Below are 25,532 nucleotides of genomic sequence, written 5' to 3' on the forward strand. Positions count from 1 at the left end.
TGTAATTGTGTTAGCGTTATGTTTGCGTTTTGTTGTTTTGGTTTTGATTGGTTGTGGTTTGGTTGGGCAATGCCGGGTTTATGATGATTACTAAACACACAGGTAATGGTCTTTAACAGAAAGGTTTTTCACAAAAGCCAGAGCAGGGCCTGGCCGGGACGGCTAGTATATATATATATATATCTAATATATAAAGCTCAATTCTGTAACGCATATGTTTGTCGTTGGCATTTCTACGGATTTAAGTGTTAGATCAATTATCGTGCGCGTTTGTCTAAATTTATGAGTTAAAAAATTACTATTAAAAGTGTTGGGAAATCATTTTCATTTTTCAAATTATAGTAATAATTGTCGGCATGTTCATTAAACACAAGTTTTAAAAAAAATATCATCTTTTACAAAAATTCTAATTATGTTTTTATTTAGTCCTATAGCGCTTACTTCCCTTTGATAAATTAGGCAAAACACAATTACTTCCCTTTATGAAACCATTGCATTAGTTGAAAAGCATTTACTTTTTAATTACTTTGTTTTGGTGTTGGGAAAAAAATAATTACATAATTAGCGGGGATTGATCAAGTGCAAATGTTTTAGGTATTTTACGGATAAGCTTGGAGTATTATAATTGTTCATTAAATTGAAACAGGCGCGTTCGTTTAAGTGAGTGCAAAAACTATGAATAAGTTGGGGTACTATAGTCGTTTATTAAGCTAAAACAGGCGATTCTGCCCCGGGCGTTTATGTTCGCGTTAGTGTTTTCTTTGTGTTTAGGTGGGTTTGCGTTAGTGGTTGCGTTTTGATTTGGTTCGTTTTTGTTCTTTCTTTTTTCGTTTTTGTTTGTGTTTTTTTTGTTTGGGTTTGTATTTGTGTTTTTGGTTGGTTTTGCGTTTGGATTTGGTTTGTTTTCGTTTGCTTTTTCGTTGTTTTTTTTTTTTGGTATTGGTGTTTGTGGTTGGGTTTGTTGTTAGGTTTTTGTTTTCGTTTGTTTTTTCTTTGTGTTTGTATTGGTGTTTGTGGTTGTGGTTGGGTTTGTTGCTAGGTTTTTGTTTTCGTTTGTATTTCTAATTGTGTTAGCGTTATGTTTGCGTTTTGTTGTTTTGGTTGGTTGTGGTTTGGGTGGGCAATGCCGGGTTTATGATGATTACTAAACACACAGGTAATGGTCTTTAACGGAAAGGTTTTTCACAGAAGCCAGAGCAGGGCCTGGCCGGGACGGCTAGTATATATATATATATCGAGGTGCACGTCTACATCTCCCTGCGTGTCTCTACTCCTGCTACACAGCTGTGCACGCGCTGTTCGTGTATCACGTGACCAAGCGTGTCGCGCATGCCTGCTATGCACATCAAGCGGTACTGGTACTCACCCGACACCTGTGTGTTGTACACCTGGGGAAGGACGGGCAGCGGCACCGAGGTGCTGATCCCTGCCTGGCTGTAAGCTGAGGCATTCCCGCCATAGGAGATGGGCGGGGCTAGAAAACAAAAAGTGACAGACGTTAGCTTCCTGGTAATCAAAGTGTATGTCTGGGTGGCGACATAGGTTACATAACGAGAAAAGAACACACAATATTAAAACATCCGCCATATCTATATTCGTATCTTTATTGCTCTACCCTTCCCTCTATAAATTTTTCTTTATATATATATATATATATATATATATATATATATATATATATATATATATATATATATATATGTGTGTGTGTGTGTTTGTATGTATGTATATACACACATAAACTCACGCATACATAAACATATTCTGCCTTACTCACCCTCTCTATAATTTAAAGGCTATTGCTGGTGTAGATAATACAACGCAAGAAATGAAAAGCTAAACTGTTATTTAATTGATCTACTCCAGTGTTAGCCATTGTCTACCCTAAGGATAAAAAAATGGTGTTCTTTTGTTCTACATCTACACTACAAGTTTGCTACAACTTCGTCAACTTAGTTACAAAAGAGCTCCATTAAACTCGAATGTAAGGGAGTTAATGAAGTATACATGATCCTGGCGGTGCCGTAGAACAATGGTGAGATACGTCTTCTAGACTAGAGCGACGGGAGAGGTTCTAGTAGGCTTTGTTGTGAGAATTAAAAATGTAAAAGATGGATTTTACTGGAGATAAAGGAACGGGACAATACAAAAACAGATGGGGGAATATTTTTTGTTGGTGTTTAGAGGAGATGGAATTCAGATGTTGATGCGATGTGTGATAGATGTTTTTTTTTTGTTCTTTTTGGGATGTTGACTTGATGTTGAACCGTGATGAGAGGGTGGAAGGGGGGGGGGGGGGGATGTTTACAACAGTCGTACCAAGGTTAGAGTAGGGAAAGTCAGTGGAGGGTGAACCTGTTACGGGTGAGTGGTCAACGAGGGTTAATATGTCACTGGGTGCCAGGTGACGTCATCTGATGTCAGTAGTGACCAAGTTGTACACACATATGACATGTTCATGTTATGTTTTTAACACATTACACAACATTTTATAGAAGCGGAAATGAAAAATGAAAGCAACACCATCACCACAACACCATTACCACAACACAACAACATCATAACAACAACATCACCACAACACCATCACCACAACACAACACCATCATCACAACACCATCACCACAACATCATTACCACAACACAACACGACAACACCATCACCACAACACCATAACATCAACATTATTACACCAACACAACACGATAACACCATCACCACAACACCACAACACCATCACCACAACACCATCAACACAACACAACACCACAACACCATCACCACAGCTACTCCATCACCACAACACCTTCACTACAACACCACACCACCACACCATCACTACAACACCACACCATCACCACAACACCATCACCAAAACACCATCACAACAACACAACACAACACCATCACCACAACACGACAACACCATCACCAAAACACCATCACAACAACACGACAACATCATCACCAAAAACACCATCACAACAACACAACACCATCACCACAACACCATCACCACCACACCATCACCACAACACAGACAGTCGTGTCCTATACCTGATCACGTCACCAAACGACAGCCGAGAGCCGTCAATACAACAAGAAAACAAAGGGACGCAAGCCTCGCGTTCAATCAAGCAGCTACAGGAAAAGATATCCCTCCCTACCCCACCGTCTCTACATTAACAGCTGTCCGACTCAACCCCCACCCCCACCCCACTCCAACCACACCCAAAGTATCGATAAAATGACAAAGACAATTAATGTAAAACTTGCAATTAGAATCCCCCCCTCCCTTTGCAGATGTTATTAATACACACAGTTATTGAATGTACTCAATGTTTCGTGTAGTAGAAACGCAAATGTAGGTTAACGTGAGATATTTAAATGAATATAGATCAGTTGTGTTTAAAGCGAATACAGCAGTAAAATAAAAATTACTATAGTAAGTTGGCTAGGGTTAGTCGTTAGATAAAATTGACACGGTTGGTTAGTGGTTAGTTTAAAGACACGACGGGTTAGTGATTAGTTAAATGGACACTTGGGGTTAGTGATTAGTTTAACTGGCACGAAGGGTTAGTGGTTAGATTAACGCACACGAGAGGATAGTTGCTAGTTAAAACGGGTTAGTAATTAGTTAAATGGACACGTGGTGTTAGTGGTCAGTTAGTGGAACGGAAACGAGGTTAGCTGGTTAGCGCATGCGTGATGATAGAAGTTGGACTCGCTTACTTGAAAACTGACCAATGGAAGGCAACGGGAGGTAGCTGTTGCCGGACGCCGTAGGGACAGGGGTCAGTTCGGTGAACACGATGCCTTGACCTTGACCGTCTTTCAAGGAGTTGGGGGAGGGGCTCATATCTTTATTGCCTCTGCCGTTGGTGGGGGTGTGTGGGGCGCCGATGTTGTCGTTGCCGCCGGTGCCCGAGTGTGGGGAGGAGGTGGGCGTGGAGGTGCTGCTGCCTCGGTGTGTTTTTAGAATGGCTGGAGGGGGACAAACACAGTTGGCATACCACGAGTGCAAGAAACAACAACAAAAAATGTAGCAATGTAGTGGGCACAGTCGTTTAAAGTAAATTACAAACAAACAAACAAAAAAAAAAAAGCTGGCACAGAAAGAAAGAAAAAACAACAAAACAAAACATCAAAATCTTTTGACAAGACAAAATAAGAAGAGAAAAAAAAAATTGTCAACCATCCAAAGAAGTAAAACACCGTTAACATTAAAAACTTTAAAGAGAAATAAAATTAACCATCAAATAACGTTGAAAAAAAAACACTTAAGTATGACATTGATCAGGCTGAACTTAATATATGGATTACATCAGGATGGGCCATGCAACACATGTACACACTAGGCGTGCTGCTGTTACACATCTCCGTAGTTACGTGCGTTAAGCAGGTTCAAAACATGCTGTGTACGTGTTTATTTACATAATTATAATTCTCGATTCAAGTGGACAGCTGATGCGGATCATTTTAATTAATTGATTAATTAATCTTATTTCACAAAAGGAGACGGGGTATTATGTATATGAAAGTAGGTATCAGTAGAATAATATGTGGTATGGTCTTAAGATAGAAAATAAAAAGAAGAGGATAAATATATTTTTCTGGAGATTTCAAGAAGGAAATTGTTGTTAAAATCTCGAGATAAACAAAGTCTTGTTCAAATCTTTAGAGGAACAATACTGTGCCGGTACCTTAGGGTGAGTGAAATATCGAACTAAACAAAGTCTTGCTGAAATTTTTAGAGCGACAGACATTTCGCTGTCTTAAGTCTTACTAAGAACGAAATCTCGAGTAAAAGAAATCTCGCCGAAATCTCGAGGAAGACGAAATCCAGGACGAGCGTCGGCCGGCGAGAGCCTGGTCGTTATCTCGCGATTCTCCCGGCTATAATTACAATTAGTCACAACCGGCTCTGTCTGGAGCCGGCAAAAAAGCCGGGTGTAGTAGACCAGCCGGCAGGCTCAAGTAACGACCCCCACGCACGCTAACGGAAAATCTCACCCCGGAAGTGATTCCAGCCAGTGCGGGAGTGTCGTTTGCTGCGGAGACGGTCTTCAACCAATCAGAAAGCTGAGACGGCTGGGATCAGACTCATGACATCGCCAAGACAGGAAGGGGAAAGCCCACACGTCACAAGCCCACACGTCAAGCCCATACGTCAAGCCCACATCGACCCAAGATCGTGACAACTCCGAGAAATATTCAAGCTTGAATTTTTATTATATTTAAATTTTTTTTTCTTTGTTTTTAAATTTAAAAACAAAAGTTAAAATTAAAAAAGAAGTTGTTTTATCTTTACGATATTCTCAAAATAACAAAATAAAAATCTCAACATCTGAGCGGATGTGAAAAAAAAAACAAATTTTCGAACTCCAACAAACTTTGTGTAAGCGTTTATTATCCTAATGACAAAAGTCTAATATTTTCTCAATGCGGACGCCTAAAAAAATTCACCTAAGTTTGCCATTCTCCTCCAACAAAAATTAGCATGAGTGGGATAAAATGACGGGCCTAAAATAACAAACCTAGACTATTCCCATAAAATGACGGGCCTAAAATAACAAACCTAGACTGTTCCCATAAAATGACGAGCCTAACATAGAACCAGCCATTCACTCGCTATCTTTAAATCACCCTAGACAGGTGTTGAGTGAATGTCTCTAACATCCATTGATTTTAACAGGCTTATCGCAGATCAGCATTTCATCGGCACACACCTGTTGTGTTCCAGGTAACACCCAGGTGTGTGGGCACCCACCCGGCAACTGCTGGCTTTGATTTGAAATTCACGACACGAGGCCCCGGGCTAAGTGACTGCAAAAACTTTGGACACTTTGCAACATGCACAGACGTAACGTGGGAACAATCGGGGAATACATTAACCAAGAGATATAAACTGAAGTGGGGGCATCCTAACCAAAGTAAACTTGGACTTTGATGTCGGTAAAGAAAAATTATTGAAGAGTGTTTTGACGGGGAGAGGATCATACAACGTTTAGATAGTTCAGTACATGTTGACAAATTGAATAATAAAGTAGTGAGTTATTCAAGGAATAAACCACCTTTATGTTTGTTGACAATTTTAACATGAAATAAATATCAAATAACTTTATGGTGTTTTTTTTTTTAGAGAATGGTTTTAAAACGACATTGAAATTTGGGATGAAGTATGGCAGTAGGCTAAAGATGAAGTATAGCGGTAGGCTGTAAGCTAAAGATTAAGTATTAGTATAGATCGATTAACGGTGTGTAGGTGTGCGAGATTGAGGATTGAGTATAAAGATGAATGAGGATTATGTGATGCGATAGAAGTACCAGGGACATCCAACATACAACACACAGAAATCTAGGATAATGTAGCAATTAAAAATAGGGATATAGTAAACAGGGACAAGAGTGAGAAGTAACACGGATATTGAGATAGTGAGTAGAATGTATGGTCTATTTATAGCACTTACGTATAGGATAGGCGGCCCCACTTCCGCTGTGAGGTTCCCCGGAGGTCCGTGAAGGCGTCACGTGATACTCCTGCTTGATGGAGATGTCGCCACCTGAGAGGGAGGGGTTGCTGGAGAAGGGGAGGGATAACGTGGATGGCCCGCGGTGGTAGTAGTGGATATCCTCGGGGGAGGCATCTAGTGGATTGACGTCATCCGGTCTGGACATCTTCGAAGGTGGTTCGTACCAGCGCATCTGTAGTAGAGGTGGTAACATACCTAGTACATTGTACGGACATTTGGCCACACTAACGGACGGACATTTGACCACACTAACGGACCACATGAACAAAGAAATAGCATGAGACAAAATCAATCACTCGAACACATTTTGAGAAAGAATCTCACACTAAAAAAGCCTTTTCAATTTCTATTCGAATTAAAAAAAAAAAACATTTTGTTCCATCCACATTTAAAATAAGTGTGACAACCATACAATTTACCAGCAGACTATCTGATAAGTTTGGAAGAAAAATTAGATAATGATTTTTTTTCCTTACCGAAACTGAGTCCTGGTTTTCACGCATGCCATTTTGAACTGTGGATTATAGGATAAAATAACAGAATTAATGCTGTGTTGGATATAAAAAATTAAGTTGTTTCAAAATTGAGAAATAATTCATTCGTAAAATCTACGTATAGACGGGATCTACGTATAGACGGGGATAGTACAAAATGGAAGATACTGGCTGAGGCCTTATAATGGTTGAGGCCTTATAATGGCTGAGGCCTTATAATGGTTGAGGCTTTATAATGGTTGAGGCCTTATAATGGTTGAGGCCTTATAATGCTTGAGGCCTTATAATGGTTGAGGCTTTATAATGGTTGAGGCCTTATAATGGTTGAGGCCTTATAATGGTTGAGGCCTTATAATGGTTGAGGCCTTATAATGGTTGAGGCCTTATAATGGTTGAGGCTTTATAATGGTTGAGGCCTTATAATGGTTGAGGCCTTATAATGGTTGAGGCTTTATAATGGTTGAGGCCTTATAATGGTTGAGGCCTTATAATGGTTGAGGCCTTATAATGGTTGAGGCTTTATAATGGTTGAGGCCTTATAATGGTTGAGGCCTTATAATGGTTGAGGCCTTATAATGGTTGAGGCCTTATAATGGTTGAGGCTTTATAATGGTTGAGGCCTTATAATGGTTGAGGCTTTATAATGGTTGAGGCCTTATAATGGTTGAGGCCTTATAATGGTTGAGGCCTTATAATGGTTGAGGCTTTATAATGGTTGAGGCCTTATAATGGTTGAGGCCTTATAATGGTTGAGGCCTTATAATGGTTGAGGCTTTATAATGGTTGAGGCCTTATAATGGTTGAGGCCTTAAGCCATACAATGAGTAGAGCAGCTTTTACAAACTTTACGCTAATACGGTTTCGTATCACCTATGATTGGAAGCAGAGTTCTATGTAAAGTAGGATATAGAGGGAATGTTATCTTACCTACAATACGAAAGGGAATGTGTTAAATATGGTATGGAGGGAATGCTATCTTGCCTACAATGTGAAAGGGTACTCCGCGTGAATAACGAAATGTACAAGCCCTCATATAGAGAAGGGTGAGTTCCCTATGCTAATATTGTAACGGGGATGGGAGAAGACTATGGACTCGGTACAGCTGTCTTCCCTATCTTAGATGTGTGGGAAGGGGTTAGATGTGTGGGAAAGGATTTAGATGTGTGGGAAAGGGTTTAGATGTGTGGGAAAGGGGTTAGATGTGTGGGAAAGGGTTTAGATATGTGGGAAAGGGTTTAGATGTGTGGGAAGGGTTTAGATGAATGGGAAAGGGGGTAGGGCACCTGCCGTTCAGTCAACTCTGCTGCACGGTCAAAACACGTCTGGCCACACCCTGACGTATGACGGACAGACGGCTATTGACGCACTCATATACTGCACCTCAGTGTCGCAACAAACATAGTATTGTGCTCACGCGCATGTGTACTCACACTGCACGTGTAGAAGTAAAAATAGAAAAGAAAACTCGCTATTCTAAATAGAAACGTCAGGTGGGACTTCTAAGAAAGACAGGTAGACTTAATTAGATTAAATTTAATTTAAAATTCGAGAAAATGAATCTCACATTTCGGGGGACAATACGAGCCCGGGGGTGGGGGGGGGGGGGGGGGGGGTGGGGGTGGAAAACACCGGCGACAATAATCCTGTAAATCCGAGCTAATACTGGCCGGGTTTTAATTTCAAATGCTAATGTAGGGACGTGAGTCTTAACAGGAGCTGGGCAAACCAAGAGTTGTTAGGGGGGGGGGGGGGGTACAACCAGGTACAACCACGCCAAACCAAGCACGAGACTCAACAAGGGTTAAAAAGAGAGGGGGGGGGACTGTGTTGGTGGATAATTAGAAAAAGAATATTAACCCTAGCGCTAATTTAATATAGAATGATACTCTTTTCATTCTACAGTCAGTGACAGTAGCTTTTTACGCAGGTAAAATGAAGTGAAAAATGTAATAATCTCAGTTTTTATAACACGCCCCCATTCATTAAACAAACAGAAATCTTCCGCTGTTCGCTTCTCTCCTCGCCAGCTTTTGTTGACGAGTTTTTCTTTCTCTGGTACCTACAGGCGTCTTTTCACCGTCTGTCTTGCACGGGTTAGGGTTAGGCTTTTCATGTGCAACACGACTCAATGTCACCGCGTGCATTCGGCACGCGAGGTACCCCGACCTCCCACTTTGACCCGTCTCCCCCACCCCCGACCCGTCTCCCCCACCCCGTGAGCAGCGGACGTGCGGCACCAACAAAAGGCCGGGTAGACACCGCAATCTTCCCCGTGCATAAATCTCAGATTTGAAACTTCCGGTTCGACTTCCGGAACAAGATGGCCGCGTCGTCTCCCATTGGCAGCAGTGAGAATGACGTCGGTCTAATCCGAACCTCCCAGCACCGATTCATTACCTCCCGCTTCCTACACTGTGGCAGGTGGAATTATTTTGTCTGGATCCATTTCTTCTAGGTCGCTAACGAATTTTGGGAAATTAAAAAAAATAAGAAAAGCGACTGGAGTTTGTAAACAAGGAGAGTGGTGGGGTGGGAGGGGGGAGGGGGCACACGACATCTGCTGGTGTCCACGTTGACGCACAATATCACGTGATAGAAACACGGTGTAACATCCAGATGTGACACTTTAGAACAAGCCCAAGTCCTGATAATTAAACTTCTATTTTTTTTCCAACGAGACAAAAATGTATTTTGTACAAGTTTGGAAATAAGTCTCCTGAATAGATGTCAAGGCTTCGGTTCTAACTATTGTCTACTTAAATGGATATAGCTTACTAGTCAACTTAAATAGATGTAGGTTTTGATATTGTACAACCAAAGGGCTCTACTGCAGGATTTTTCATCGAGAATGTCTTTTGGTTTTGAACGATGGTCGAAAAACAACAACACATATTACAGGCTCGTTTATATGCCGATCTTTCTGTTGCATAATTCATTTAACAACCAACATGACAGAGGATCAAATACTTCCAGGAGAAGGATGATACGACTACAAATCTCTGGTCAGTGGTAACAAACAGGAAATCCAGCTTATTCCGGTACCTTTTGAAAGTAACGATACCCTTGTTTGAAGTTTGAAAAGACATACGTATTAGTGTCAAGCAATATTGCGTCAGTTTTGCGTTAAATATTGATCAGCGATCGATGAAGAAAGTGCATAAAAAAAGGAAAAAAAAAAAAGGTCTTGGCTTGGAAAATGAGATAAAAACAAACTTTTCAGAATGATGAAACATTAATTAACAGGCAGAAAACTTCTTTTCTTTCAAATTTTGTCGAGCTAAAAAGACGAGGAAAGAGAAAGCATAATTGATAACACTTTTTGTGCATTTATTGATCGGGATCTGGAGAAATGAGGATCAAGTTTGTTTTTTTAATTCGTTGATTGGGAGGTAGGGAGGGGGGGGGGTCCATTTTTTAGTCAGCTGGGCGGTGTGAAATACATCTTGGCCACCTAAATATGGCCATTTCGAATCTATTTCGAATTTTTTTTTCAGAATTGACACTTATTAGAGATTTATGTAATAAAACCGAATAATTTCCCAAATATATTTTCAGGCATACGTAGAAAACGAAAAATAAGCAAAGTTATTTTTTTCAATTATTATTTTTTATCTAAAAATAATACGTAAATGTGTTACTTTTTGGTGAAAAAAGCATTGCAACTTTGTACGGACAGAAAAAGTTAGGGAAATAACAAAATTATTACTTAAGTTATTACAGATGTCTCCTACAAAGTATTGTCGATAATAGGGAACTAATCCTGCCTATTATCGATAATAGGTAGGATAAGTTCCCTATTATCGATAACTATCTCAATGTTTATTTTTCACACATTTTCGTAATGTTATTGATGCGAAAAACTAAAAGACATGTGCTTGCAAGACTTTCCTACATCATTATTGCACCTAAACTTTCATACACCATAACACATAACCGTAGAACATCGCCATAACATGTAAACGTTTATACACCACTACGCATAACTGTAATCCACTATTTTAAAAGAGCGGAAGGTAAGTGCCAATGGAGTAAAAAGTTGTTTTGTTAAAAGCTAGTGATGGCATCATTGTATATGAAACAATGCCCGTAATTACATGAACTGAAAACATGTAACGGCCTCATTACATATGGTGTAACGCACGTCGTTACACCTTGCTAGCCTTTATTGTTTAGCTCAGACATTCTCGAGGACATTGATTGAAGCAAGATGTAAAGAGCGCTTAATCCTAACCCTAATCCAGGCCCGGAACTAAAAACGTGAGCATCTAAACCTGTTTAATTCCCAGCATGCACCTCCTGCAGTTTGACGTCTGCTACTTTAGCACCTGACGGGAAATCGCCGGGTATATTCGAGCCCACCATCGTCCACGCAAACCCCGGGCGATTCCAACATAAGCTGTGGTTAGCACCATCGAGATATCGATCCCGCCCAAACGAAATCGGGAACAATTAAAACCCGAGCCGAATTCTCGCTAACCGAGGGCCTCGATTACACGACAATAACACGTGCAGCTAAAGAGATTTTCTGGCATGAGTCATGTCCAGATTTTTAAAAACATTTTCATCCAAGTCTTGACTTCAGAAAAATAAAAAATTAAAAAAAATATTTAAAATATGTTGGAAACCATAACAAACTTCTTGAATTGTTGTCTATGGCGAAAACAGAATCTGAAGTTGACCTATATATCAGAAGTTAACTTCCGGGTAAACTTTTGTCTAGAAGAAATTTAAAATAGTGTAGGCTATTCTTTTTGTGTTAATGAAAAAAAATATATTTCCAAGAACAAAAAAAACGAAACAAAATTACTCCTGCGTCTTACACGGTTATTGAAATTGGAATAATTGTTTTTACTGTTATGACAAGAGAACCTGAAAATTAACCAGAAAGTTCTAGTATCTGAGTGCTATGAACTGGAACAGGTCATTGTGCCACAATTTTTTTGTGTACTTGGCCGAATAAAACAATGATTGAAAACAAGAGAGACGTGGGCACAAAAACAAGGCCAGGATGATAGGGCACCAACGGCACAAATTGGGTGGCAGTTGCAGTTCCAAGAAAATCATGTTTCCCCTCCCTCAAACAGACAAAACACAAAGAGCTTTCGGCAGGTGGCCCCTCGCCTGTCCCCCCACACGACGCGGCCCCCGTGCCCCTCCCCCACACGACCTAACTTTTGTAAATAAATAAACCGAAGAATCCAAAAAACAAACGCGGGCAGCGGCCGTCTAAGAAAACCAGAGACCGCGACTAATTTTTGCACATCGCTGGACGCCCTGCGCCTGGCCTTCATGCATGGCTGAACACGCAAGAAAAGCCAAACTCGATATAAAATTTGGCCCGAAATTGAGTTGAGAAATCTGGGGAGACGACAAACGCTCGCGTGAGCCCAAAGTTAAAAAATAATATTGTGGTATCTCACACACGGGCCGACAAAAAATATTAAGGTAACCAAAACACACAGACCAAGAGAGTTGTTTGTTGAAAAAACTTTCGAACGTGTCGCCAATTCGTCTAATTGGTTAAACAATTGATCAATAGAATATCTGTATTTATCTCTCATAGAGATAGACATGTTGAGTAAACTATCTATTCTTTTTTACATATTTACCAGATATAAATCAGAAGCTAGAAAAACACACTGTCTTTATTTCCAAGTGAGCTGAATTAAAATGTTCATTATTCTCAAAGCTCATGAAATCTGATATTATAAGTGTTTTAATTAAACCGTCATCTCTAAAGATATTTTTACTTTCGTGAAAGAATTATTCGCGGTCACTGGATTTAGTAAACCCAACAAGAAAATAATGTAGCACAGAGAAAAGTGTTTTGTGTTTTATAATTCTCTTGTTGTGTTTGCGTTTTCTAGTTCTTTTTTTTTTATGATGTCGGGTGTATTCGTGGTTAAAATTTACCAGTGGTTATATTTTTCATTGGTTATGTATATCACGTTATATTTTTCATTGGTTATATATATCATGTTATATTTTTCATTGGTTATATATATCATGTTATATTTATGGTTTGCTCTATGTAACCAGCAGCCTATGGGAGGAAGACATGTGCAGGACGGAGGGCGGCTTATAACACTGTAATACGAGTCGGGAAAGTGTCGGGGTGGGGGTGAGGGGTGGAGCAATCGATAGATCAACCAGGCAATCAGTCACGTGCTTTTGTTTTCTCGCTCGTGTAGCCTTGAGCAAGGGGATATAGGGCGACACCAGATATGCTGTGTCTGATAAGGTGGCGCTGTGTATCTGATAAGGTAGCAGTCTGTATGTAAGGTAGCACTCTATGATAAGCAAAGTTTCTTCCAATGGAATTTATATAGAAAAATATACTTTTAACGGTGTCCGCCCCCCCCCCCCCCCCGGGGAAAAAATTCTGGAAGAAACACTGATGATAAGGTAGCACTCTGTATAAGATAATGTAGCATTATGTATATAAAGTAGCACTCTAGGATAAAGTAGCACTCGTATCTCATATATTAGTATTCTCGGAACCTAAAACATTTTTTTAATACACGCACTTTGTGCTTGATGTTTCTTGATACTTGTAAAGTTTTGCCGGGAGTCGATGAGAATATTGACTTTTTTTTTAACCAAATAGTTCGAAGTAGGACACCATTTTTCCTCCCCGCAATCGAAAGTCGGATGAAAATTGAAAATGTTTTACGGCGTGTATCGATCTAGTCGGTGTTGATTACTGGCGATGGCGACATGGCAATGAAATCGGACGCCAATGCAAGCACTCGGGGTAATTCTCCCCTCGCCAGTTTTATCCGCTCGCAAGCCCCACAGCGAGCTGTGTGACGGCAATCTCCGCTATTTCCTCACCCGGCGTGGTCTCGGCGAGACCCGTAATGCACGGGATTGACTTCCGGTTCAAATTAATATCCGCTGTTGTGGACATGCGCGGTAGGGAGCCATCTTCTGCTGAATGGAGCCAGCGGTGATGGCGTTTAGACAAAGGCGGGGAGCTCACGAGAACGATGTTCTGTGTGTGTGGGGGAGGGGGGGGGGATACTGCCAGCGCGGGGGGACGTACACGGCACCGTTAGCTGGAAACTCTAGCCGCAGCCCATTGTCCATTTCAAGGTTCAGGGGGAGTGAATTAAAACGTGAAGAGTTGCCCGGGCAAATGGGCAGCTCGCAGACCTCGTCACCTGTCGCGGCTACAGGGAAAGGTCGTTTAGAATAAATTACGGCAGGGGATTTGTCGCTGCCGCGTGACCTTTCAACTCTAACCCTCAAGTCATCAGTCACAAGTACATTACCGCAGTTCACTTTTAATTCATACAATGATCAGTCACAAACACAATGTGACTTGAAATCGGTATTAAATTTATTCGAGCCGGACGGTCCGTGTGGCAGGTGAAGTAGAGTTCACCTGTTTCAGTGACCTCGGCATATGAAGGGATAGTGTGGTCAACAATATGCCGCCTTTACTTTTCTTAACGTAATTCAGGGCTGAGAGTTGGGTACGCCCAGGAACATCCAACAGGATCCGAATTCGAGACTTGCGGGTTAGCAGGCATACACTCTAGCGTCCGACCACTCCATCCAACTAGATTTCAATAGAGTTCATGCTTTATTTCTTACGATCATCATCAAATACATACAAAGCGATCAGTCATAGTATGACTTATGACTTACAACATGAACTATGACCGAAACAAACAAACAAAAGCAGCCGTATGACGTCAACAATCAGCTCAATTCAAATAAAGAACATCGATCTCTCCCCCACCCTCCCCTCCCTCCCCCCGTTTCACCACAAGACGGCAACACAAAAACTATTGTTCTGTAAAGATGCAAATCACGGGCTCTACCTGACCATTACCCGGCACAATTGCCGACAAATTTGTTTCAAGTTGAAGGACGCTAAAAAAAAAAAGTAAAACGTCTCTCTCTCGCGCGCGCTAAACAGCGGTGGCGCCGGGATGTCTGGAGATTTTTTCCACCCTCTAAACTGTGGGATAAATGAGCCATTTAGACGATCGTCCAATGGTGATGATTATAAACCCGAGCGAGTGATCAAGCTAAGCGTGTCACCTGCTCGTGAGCTGACGAGGGCCGCGTGGTGAAGTCAACACGTTAGCAGTAACACACCAATGCCGGGTGTAACACACCAATGCTGAGATCATTCATAAATGTTGAGTGTATCACAGTGATGTCGTGTATAACAGACAAATGCCGTCTATAACAGACAATTGCCGTCTATAACAGACAAGTGCCGTCTATTACAACAAACAGACAAGTGCCCTGTATAACTGACAAATGCTGAGCCAACTCACTAATGCTGGGCGTAAGACCACCGTGTTGTATTACTGACCAAAGGATTACAGCCGATGTGTAGAGAGGTTAGATCTGTTGTTAAAAATAGTCAACATCAAGGAGGACACCCCTTCCTGTCCCCTACTCCCGAGCTGAAGCCGCCAACTATGACCCCCAAGCCCCAAAAAACAAAGCCCATAGCCCTTACGCCTGACCAGAGCACATTTTGTATGCACTTTAATTCCCAACGACGAACCAGTTACCCAGAAAAAGACCCTACTCCGAGACCCCCCCCCAACCCAAGACCCCCAGCCTTAACCCTCAGCCCGAGACCCCCAGCCAAGACCCCTGCACTATACCACGACACACATCCCTAGCCCATGCCCTGAATGCCGGATGAAAAAGAATCACTGCACAGAACAGTCTCTTATCTACACCCCCCCCTCCCCTCACACACCCACGGGCTCAGCACTAGATCCTTACAGGCTTTTAGAAACTCACTGGAGCGTGTCGGCACAAGGACTGCTCACAGTTCTGCATAACGGCGTAATGGCCACTTGAGTGGCGGGCGGCCTGGGCCTTTCGCCTCGTCATTTTCCATGTTAAATCACATCTTTTAAAGGTTCGAGCATGTGATGTATCGTGTAAATCATACTTTTTAAAAGGTTCGTATTTGGGCTCGTCTATGTGATGTATCGTGTAAATCAGGGGTCTCCAAACTACGGCCCGCGGGCCGGATGCGGCCCGCGTGGTCCTCTCATCCGGCCCGCGGAGATCTTTTTGTCCACGGAAAAAAACGTTTGTTGGTGATGGCTGAGGAGCTTGCTCAGAAAAATCAAAGACATTTCTGGAAGAAACTGGCCCCCGAACTGAAATTTGATAGTTAATGCGGCCCTCGGACTGAAAAGTTTGGAGACCCCTGGTGTAAATCATACTTTTTTAAAGGTTCGTATTTGGGCTCGTCTATGTGATGTATCGTGTAAATCACACTTTTTTAAAGGTTCGCATCTGCGGTGTAACATGTGCAGACAGTATGAAGGCAGTAGAAGACTTGACACATTATCTAAAATACACATACACATTGTTATACGGCTCGTCAATATAAATCTGTCACATAATAGGTAGAGTGATAGTTAAACTGTCAGTAAAGAAGTTTCAATGTTAAAAAAAAAAAAAAAAGACGGTGCACTAGACTAGAAAACTATTGCCCAATATAGATATATTTAGGTAATGTACGTTTTTTATAGCAGTTAAACAATTCCAGACACAGAGAGAGGCACGTGTCTCAACTGAAATGCTAAGACAGACATATGACTGGGTTGTGCTCATGTCTGACCTGAGACACGGACATACACGTGTCTCAACTGAAATGCTAAGACAGACATATGACTGGGTTGTGCTCATGTTTTACCTGAGACACGGATAGGCACATGTCTCAACTGAAATGCTAAGACTGGACTGAGACACCGGTTTGTGCACATGTTTTACCTGAGACACGGATAGGCACATGTCTCAACTGAAATGCTAAGACTGAACTGAGACACCGGTTTGTGCACATGTTTTACCTGAGACACGGATAGGCACATGTCTCAACTGAAATGCTAAGACTGAACTGAGACACCGGTTTGTGCACATGTTTTACCTGAGACACGGATAGGCACATGTCTCATTTGAGACACCAGGACATCAAACAGGACCACGCCAAAATGGAGACAGACAGACGCAGGCAGCCATACATTTGTTGACCTTGTCAAGGCTCCAGTCCCAGCCTCTAGACTCGAAACACGGCGCCCTTTATTCACTGCTACAACCCATCACACACCACATCACCAAACGACATCACCAAACCACATCAGCGCATTGTCAGCCACGAATCTAATTTGACAACATGAAATCAAGTGTATTCAGTGGTCTTGTCATGACATATTTAGCGTCAATATTTTAGGGCGGTGAAAAGAGATGCCTTTGTCATTAGCTATTGTGGCGCCCAGCTCCGTAATTAAACTTTGTGGCGCCCTGTTCCGTCATTACATATTGTGGCGCCTTCTTAGTCATTACATATTGTGGCGCTCTATGCCGTCATTACATATTGTGGCGATCTATGCCGTCATTACATATTGTGGCGATCTATGCCGTCATTACACATTGTGGCGCCTCGCTCCGTCATAAAAATGGTGCCCCACTTTCAAAACACGGACCGAAACAAATATAGACACTAACTTTACTTAAAATACGTCTAATATTTAATCGGTCAATCTAGTTTTGACAAAATTTCAAACAATTTAAATGCATTTTCGAGGTCTTAAATTTAAGTATAAAATGACGCAAGAGATATTTATAAAAGTAGGAACGAAACAATAGATGGCATGACATGGGTAGAATGCGAGGTAAAACGGAGACACCGTGGAGTGCCTATCTTCCAACACTCCACACATCTAGGGTGGAGGAGGACCGGAAATTACGACAAGGGTTCAGGGGTCGTGTCGGCACGTGAAACAATACCCGAGACTTGAAATGGCCGACGGACGGGCGAACCTTACACGTGTCGCGTTATATACGAGAGCGGCGTTTACACGGGAGCCGGAGGTGGGCACAATCGCCCTGCTCCATCCAGCTCCTTTAATTCTCTCCTACAGCGGATGTACCCAGGTACAGAAAAAAAAGTTTTTTTTTCAAATAATAAAAAAAAATAGAGCTCAGATTTGAATTTGGTTCCGGTCGAACGGAGAAGAATCCATGGTGACAGTTAACGTCTTTCTCCAGAAGTCCCTGGACGCCATTGTTAGCGAGGGAGCCTGAAGTGGTTCGAACGATGAATGGAGCCGCTCGCTACACGGGGAGGCTAAACTCTACAAGATTCTCGGTGAAAACGCAATTAAATATACTAGCAAAGCCGAGAGTCGGCATTGTTAGCCAGCGAGTTTAGCGATTTTTATCTAATCCGTTTCAAAGAGCCCCAGCAATAAAGGTTCATTTTTGCGACTTTGGTCTTTCTTCGGCTGAAAGGGGAGCTAAGGCGTTAATGGTAGGCAGAGTGGAGGGACGTGTGTAAACCATTTTGATGAACAGGAGTCGGATACTTTTTTTTTTTAAAATCCCTGTTGGCTACAGTAGCCTAGGACCTGTGTAGTTTTATGATCAGACTTTGTCCGAGGTGCATATCGATCTTGTTGGGATCATTCCAGGTGAGCAATTACCTCCAGCTAACTGCTGCTCAAAAGGTAAAAAACAAAAACAAAAAAAAAACAGATGTATCAGTTGAGCAGTTAGGTTAGTGTGTATTCTGGACGCATGTTGACCTACACACGGAAAGTTTTGAGAACAATCGGGTTGGGACTCAACAATATTTTGTGGAGGCTTTATTTGGTTATGACATTTGCTCTCTAAAAAGGATATTTTTCATTTTTTTCCCCACTTGAATGTTTTAAATCATGTTTAGGTCTAGTTTGTGTGTAGTTTGGGTCTAGTTAGGGTCTAGTTTTCATCTTGTTTAGGTCTAGGCTTGGCTCTAGTTTATGCCTAGTTTGGGTCTAGTTAGGGTGTAGCTTGGGTTTAGTTTATATCTTTGGGTCTAGTTTGTATACAGTTTATTCCTAGTTTGGGTCTGGTTTGGGTCTAGTTAAAAGCTTACTTTAAGCGTGTTTCGTTGTGTCCAGGTTGTTGTTGTCTCATTGTGCCTAATTGTGTCTAATTGTGTCTAATTGTGTCTCATGTTGTCTAGTTGTGTCTCATGGTGTATCATTGTACCTCATGTTGTCTCATGTTGTCTTATTGTGTCTCATGTTGTCTCATATTGTCTCAATGTGCATAATTGTGTCTCATGTTGCAGTCATAAGTTTGTCAAGGTGTTCCATTCAAAAGTAATTCGTACTGAAAGTCAGCCGCCTGATTGGGGTACATACTTTTAAAGAAATAACAATTGCTAGAGTGTAAATTGAACATGACACCAGGATTTACAATCGTGCTCTCTACCGCCCTACCCCCCGCCCCCTGGGCAGCACTGAAGTTATAGCTGACGACCCTCAATGTGAGTACACCAAGTTCACCCTCCTCACACAACCACCGACTCCCAACCACTCGAGTCACAGTCTACTAATAAAAAACAAAAGTTTTTCTTCCAAAGTTTTCGTTTCTCAAACAATAAAAGAAAAAAAGTTTTAGAAAACCGCGGAGCTTAGTTTAAAACAACATACGTCTGGCTCGCGTCGCTGCCATAGGCTGTCAATGGTATGAATGAACGACAGCAGCTAGCCCGTATCCTGTTGCAAGGCAAACATCTACCACAACAGACAAAGATAAGAAAAGACAGACTAGCACAATAGACAGACACGAGAAAAAGATCTGTAAGACAAACTACCACAACAGAGAGACACAAGAAAAGATCTGTAGGAAAAACAAATCCACCGTCTCAATTATTCAACAATCAAAAGTACCAGCTATGAATCATTGACGTTATTTCTCTGTTACACACTAGCTATTTAGTTGAATTATTTCCCTTGGAAACGGGATTTTATACAGAATTAATTCCCCTTATGCATATCGATTTTTATTTATTTGTTGTTTTTTTATACTAGCATCTTAGGTGGGCTGAAACTGGGCATCGTATGGGAATGGGATGGGGAGGAGAGGGGATGGTCAGACTTCAGTTGAGATGAACAAAAGTGAAGCAGGCTTGTAGGCGTGATCGCGGCCATATTGACATTGTCACGATCACGTTTCCTCAGCGAAATGTCACAGTCAACGTGACAGGGGTCTTTTGTCAGGAGCAACAAGAGGGAAAGAAAACAATCGCGCTGTGGTGTTGACGTTTTGTCGCAGCACCAATTGTCTGACGGACGTCACTTGACAGCGACCTTGAGAACACAGGCCCGTGTGGCTTGTGTGGCTACCCAACCACACGGAACACCCGTCGAGTGGCTCTCAGCCCTCGCCAGCCGGAAGCCGTGTTTTTTTAAAGCCCTCGTGTTTGATCTCATATCTAACTTATGACACGAGAACCGTGAACACGGGGAGAAGAAAAGTCGCCAGACGCGCGGACTCACGTGTAAAGTAAACTCACTCTACACGTGAAAGTGTGAGCACTCACGGCGCAACGTTTCAAATCTTTTGTTACGTCGTCAACGAATAAAAATTGACATACACATTTTTTTACACACGATACATCAGCGGTTCTAACTTTGTTGGTAAGTTGACACTGACAGAATCTTAGTATAACATCAATGAAGACTGGGGAACTAGAGTTAGCAAGATGAGATACCACGTCCGTCGTATGTAAAGTACACACAAAAGCTGGCAACATGCTTTTATAAAACACTGAATAGGTGTATAGAAACAAAGAACCTTGGAACCACTGTCACGCATGATGACTTCTTCACTAAGGCATTGTTAAACCAAAACCTTACGTAAATATGCAAAAAACATTCGATTTAAGATCGCAATTTTTTTAGTGCATTTCACATCAAAAGGAAGTTCAATGCAGTTATTTTATAGAACAATTGCTTTTAAAAACGTTTCATAACTTTCTTTTCAGACCCACAGTCGTTGTTTTAAAATAGCTGTGCCCGTTAGAACAGGCTATTAAGATTGAATAATATAACACGTCCGTACCTAGAGACATTGTACCCCAAACTACTGCAGAATTTTTTTTTTAAACCCAACCGTACGACAGGACCAGAGAAGAAAATATGCACAAAAAACGCAACCGTTTATTGCAGGGAGGTGGTCGTCTGGTGGTTCGATTAACGGCGGTGGTCGTCCATCGATGTGCCATTAAAAATAACTTAACGAGAACATTAAAACAGACGAATGCATGAATTTTTTTTTGCCCCCCATTTATTTTAAATTAAATTTTATTATCTACCTCAAGCATTCTCTAATAAATGAGGCAAATGGAATCAACAAAAACTTGGATTAATTCGTGGCCCATTAAATATAAATTTAATACGACTCGAAATGTCGGAAGGTTTTAAAAAAAAAAAAACATTCAACACAGACAAACAAACAAATCGCGACCTGTATGGCGCTTCTCGCTTGACTGACCTCACAATTTTAATAGATAAGCCAGAGGGAGACCGCGCAATGCACAAGGGATACTTTTTTTTTTTTAAACATGAATGACGATTTTCTTGAAAGCGGCATCAGACTGGCTCGATGCTTCTAGAACTTTTAATCACCGAGCTGATTGGCTCTATTGTTTATAGAAAAAGCGAGGATACAATTTTTAAAAATTTTCGCTTCATTAACTTTAGAAAAAAAACTATCTATACTCTATAGCAAAAATTAAGACCTATAATATTCATCTTTTAATGGAATTTAAAATGTAAAAATATGAAGAGAAATTCAGTTTTTTTGTAGCATCTAAAGAAGACTTTAAAAAATTAACCAACGCAATAAAAGAAAACGGCTCCGTTTAGGATGAATGGCGTTTAATGTTTCCAATGAGACGTTTTCAGGTGTTTTTGTACTCGTGGTTTGTGAGAGTTTAATTCCAGCCGAGATCCGATCATATACCGACGGCATGAGATGCGAGTTTAGATCTGCCACGCAGGGACTGAAAGGGGAGGGGGGAGGGGGTGGTTTGTCAGACGTTTGGAATAACATTTTAACAATTAACGATACTTTTGGGACGACGAATAGTGTCCCGGTCCCCGTCTGTTTCTACCTTCCCCCCCCCCCACTACACGGTAAGATGAAAGAAAGGTTTAAAGTTAAAAGGTAGAAACACGGGTACTTTGGGAGATGGCTATCTACTAGCACGAAGCGAAGGGGGGTCTTATTCAATATGGGTACATTCTTAGCGAAGGGAGAGAAGTCGGGGGGAAATAAAAGTCAATTGTCACCCTTTGATCGGGGAGAGAAGTCAGAGAAAATAAAAGTAAATTGTCACCCCTTAGAATCAGCATCTTCATCAGCGGAAGGGTGCTTTTGATGTGCGTGTGTATGTGTGGGGGGGGGGGGGGAGGGAGAGGGAGGTCTATTAGATCAGAGTAAGTAGTAGAGGTTTGGAGTAGGGATGCCGAATGATAGATGGATTTACTGTGGGTGGGAGGGGGGTAGGATAGGGTTGGTGATCAATGTGATGAGAGTTGGGGAGGGCGAGGAGTGGATAGGGAAAAGCTGCTTTGATTGAATTCTGTATAAAAACAAACTCATAAGTACATAATATGGAGAAAACAACTTTTGCCAAAGGTAATGCTAGGGAAATATTTATTCTAATGATATTCATACACGAATCTATATTTGTACATTCTGAAAAAACTAGAATAGATAAACACAGAAAATATGCGAAAGTACAGGTCAGTGAGAATTGGACAAGAATGCATCCTAAAAGTGTGTGTGGTTGGTACAGGTGTCCATCGGACTACTACTGACCAGCATAGCTCAACTCCATGTCATCGGGCTTAATGACATAATGTAGTCTCCCCGCTGCGGGTCATCACCGTGACACCCAGAGATAACGGTTATCAACCGGACGGGAGAAGCGGCTGTTACGTAATATCCTACACACCTGATCGTCATATCCCCGTGAGCAACTAACACCTGGACGTTTAAGATTTAAAATCTCAGCGACGACAAGACCCGGATCATCTCCCTCCCCCCCCCCCCCCCACCTCCCCGGGGACAGGGCGTTAGTCCAGACAACGTCAGCACCGTACACCCGAGTGACCCCGAGTGCCACGTGATGAGTCCGAGCGTCCAATCAATTATTAAATGACCACTGGCTGGCGTCCAGGCGCGAGGCAATTCACGTGATTAAACGTGGTCAGTGCGAGGGGGCGCCGGGTAACTGCCAGCTCCCCCGAGTCACGTTAGACCTTCTCATGAGCGGAAATCTGTACATCATTCTTTATTGATGTAGTTCAGAGGTCACAGCCAGCTGTTGGGAGGACAACCGATGTCTCTCTGCCCCCCCCCCCCCCCCCCCAACCTGTGATCCAATGGGATTCTAGCTTTTTCAATAACAAAACGTTTACTAAGTTATAATCATTTGTTGGTCTGATTAAATTACATAGAAAAGTATTTCCAAATTCATTTTCAGCAACAAGATCTAGTCGAACAACATGATTGATGATTTAAACGTACCAGTCTTAAGAGTGAAGTTATTTCTCCATTGCACAGGGAAAAATAATCAAAGTGATAAAAATGAGATGAAAATAACTCATTGTAAAAACTACAAAACGAAAAGCTTCAATAATTGGCCAAATCACAAAAAGGGAGGGGGAGTTGCTATCTGGATATGCAAAACAAGCAAAATACTCAATGGAACCTAAAGAAAAATCCCCAACATTATATGCTTTTGATCAAATAACCATCGTTATTAGTTCCAGAAAAACCTACCAAATCAGCACCAGAACAAAAACACCACTACGAACAAAACAATTGAGGCCAAACAAAACCCACTAATATAAGCTCTAGAAAAAAACAACCCACCAAATACTAGCTCCAAATAAACCACAAATTTAACCTCCAGAAAAGCCCACCAGTAATCTCCTTCCAAAAAAAGCCCACCAGTACTCCCGCCATGAAAAGCCCAATGATTCCCTTACCTGTATCCGACTCGCCTTTTCGCTTGTTGTTGTTGTTGTTGTTCCCTGCGCTCATGATGCTGCTGATGTTGAAGCCGCCAGCGGCTCCGGCTCCGTTACCGCTTCCATTCGGGCCCGCGGCTCCCCTCTGCGCCCCCTCCATCCCCGGGGAGGAGGACGGGTGGACGCCCAGACTCCCGTCGTTGACCAAACACGGGGAGCCGCCGTCCTGTGTGTGGGGGCTGGTGGACTTGGCGCGGTCGTTGGCTTTGTTCCTCACGATTCTGAGGAGGGGAGGAAAATACTTTAACGTCAAAATATTGACAAACATAGGACATGCATGTCGTCATTAAGACATCTAAATTTTATTCAGTATCACAGTAATTTTTTTTTTGTGTAAGTACACAAAACTTGAGTTAAACAGGCATCTATCCAGCTATAACAGGGGTTTTATTTTAAATTCACTAACATCGACAGTAACTTACTAAAGATGATGTTCTTCACTTAAAGAGGTACATATTATTGTGAATGATTCCATAGCAGCGTAAAAAGTACTGTCGATTCGGTGATACTAGAATCAACATATTGACTCGATGATACAAGCATCACAATACTGACAAAGTAATACCAGCACCAGCCTAATGGAACACAGTTCCAGATAGTCTACAGCAGCATTAAATCTACCGAAGCCTCGGTCAATATTTACCTGTCTCAGGTGTCTGAACAAAAGAAAGCCATGACAGAGGTTACAGGTAGACATAACGCACTCGGTGACTCGTAGAACTTGACGTTACGGAAGGAAATGTTGGAGTTCATGTGGCGTATCAGGGATTTGTTACAGATTAATAAACAGTGTACTAGCACCCACGCCCGTCAAGTTACGGGTTCTGGGATAAATTTTAAAATAATTGTTGGATACATCATGTGATAGGTCAATTAGAAGAAGCCATGTCGGTTAATTGTAGTAGTAGATACGATACCGATACAACTTAAGACAACGATAATTTGATGACCTGGCACACAACAACAATAACAACAACAATAACAATAATCACAGTAGAGGAAAGCAAACAAAAAATATCTTCAGCTAGCAACAAAATAAATAAATAGACCCCTAAAATATACGCTCAAATTTTAAAGAAATGAAAATTTCCTCCAATAATTGCCACAAAATGTTGTCCTAATCTTACACTTTATGGTAAAAAATACCACAAAATCGTTTTATTTTATATTTTTTTATGGAACTTCTTTTTGCGATTAGCTTTCTTTTGTTTGAGAATTTTCCCTCCTCGTCTGAAGTATTTTCATGTGGCGGTGAGAAGGTTCTAGAGAGTAAGTCAATATTTGTCACCACGCTACGTCACACATGTTCAGAAGAGCAGGATTGTCTTCCTGTGTCACATATGTTAACTGACTTACCCGCCCCTGTGTCACATATGTTAACTGACTTACCCGCCCCTGTGTCACATATGCTTAACGTAGCCCCCTCTATGGCACATATGCTACACGTGAAAGAATCGTTCACAAAACGGAACTTGAAACAAAGTTTGTCTTCAATCCAGAAGACCAGTTTGATTGATGTCTTCAAAAGCAAATGACCCTTATCTCACCACACGTGGGTTTGAAAGACCCCGAAAAATAATAATAGAACCCCTTTTTAGAACCCCCCCTTTTTTAAGAAAAAAAAAGGGCGATTAAGACCCGA

General features: G+C 41.6%; 1 protein-coding gene across 2 annotated transcripts in view; it reads right to left on the bottom strand.

The window, feature by feature from the left end:
* Positions 1-25,532, bottom strand: part of LOC131935049 (paired box protein Pax-8) — a 137,173-nt gene that overhangs the window by 16,379 nt on the left and 95,262 nt on the right. Inside the window, exons 5-9 of one of the 2 annotated variants that reach the window (XM_059291331.1) lie at positions 23,849-24,111; positions 7,011-7,048; positions 6,472-6,706; positions 3,734-3,985; positions 1,367-1,474 (exon numbers count right to left, since the gene is read on the bottom strand). In XM_059291331.1, the coding sequence (XP_059147314.1) occupies positions 1,367-1,474; positions 3,734-3,985; positions 6,472-6,706; positions 7,011-7,048; positions 23,849-24,111 (896 nt within the window). The remainder of the gene's footprint in view (positions 1-1,366; positions 1,475-3,733; positions 3,986-6,471; positions 6,707-7,010; positions 7,049-23,848; positions 24,112-25,532) is intronic. The other variant, XM_059291332.1, reaches the window with a different exon arrangement.

This window comes from Physella acuta, unplaced genomic scaffold, assembly GCF_028476545.2.
Source record: "Physella acuta isolate Inbredline_101_S28 unplaced genomic scaffold, ASM2847654v3 ptg000130l, whole genome shotgun sequence".
Lineage (NCBI taxonomy): Eukaryota > Metazoa > Mollusca > Gastropoda > Physidae > Physella > Physella acuta.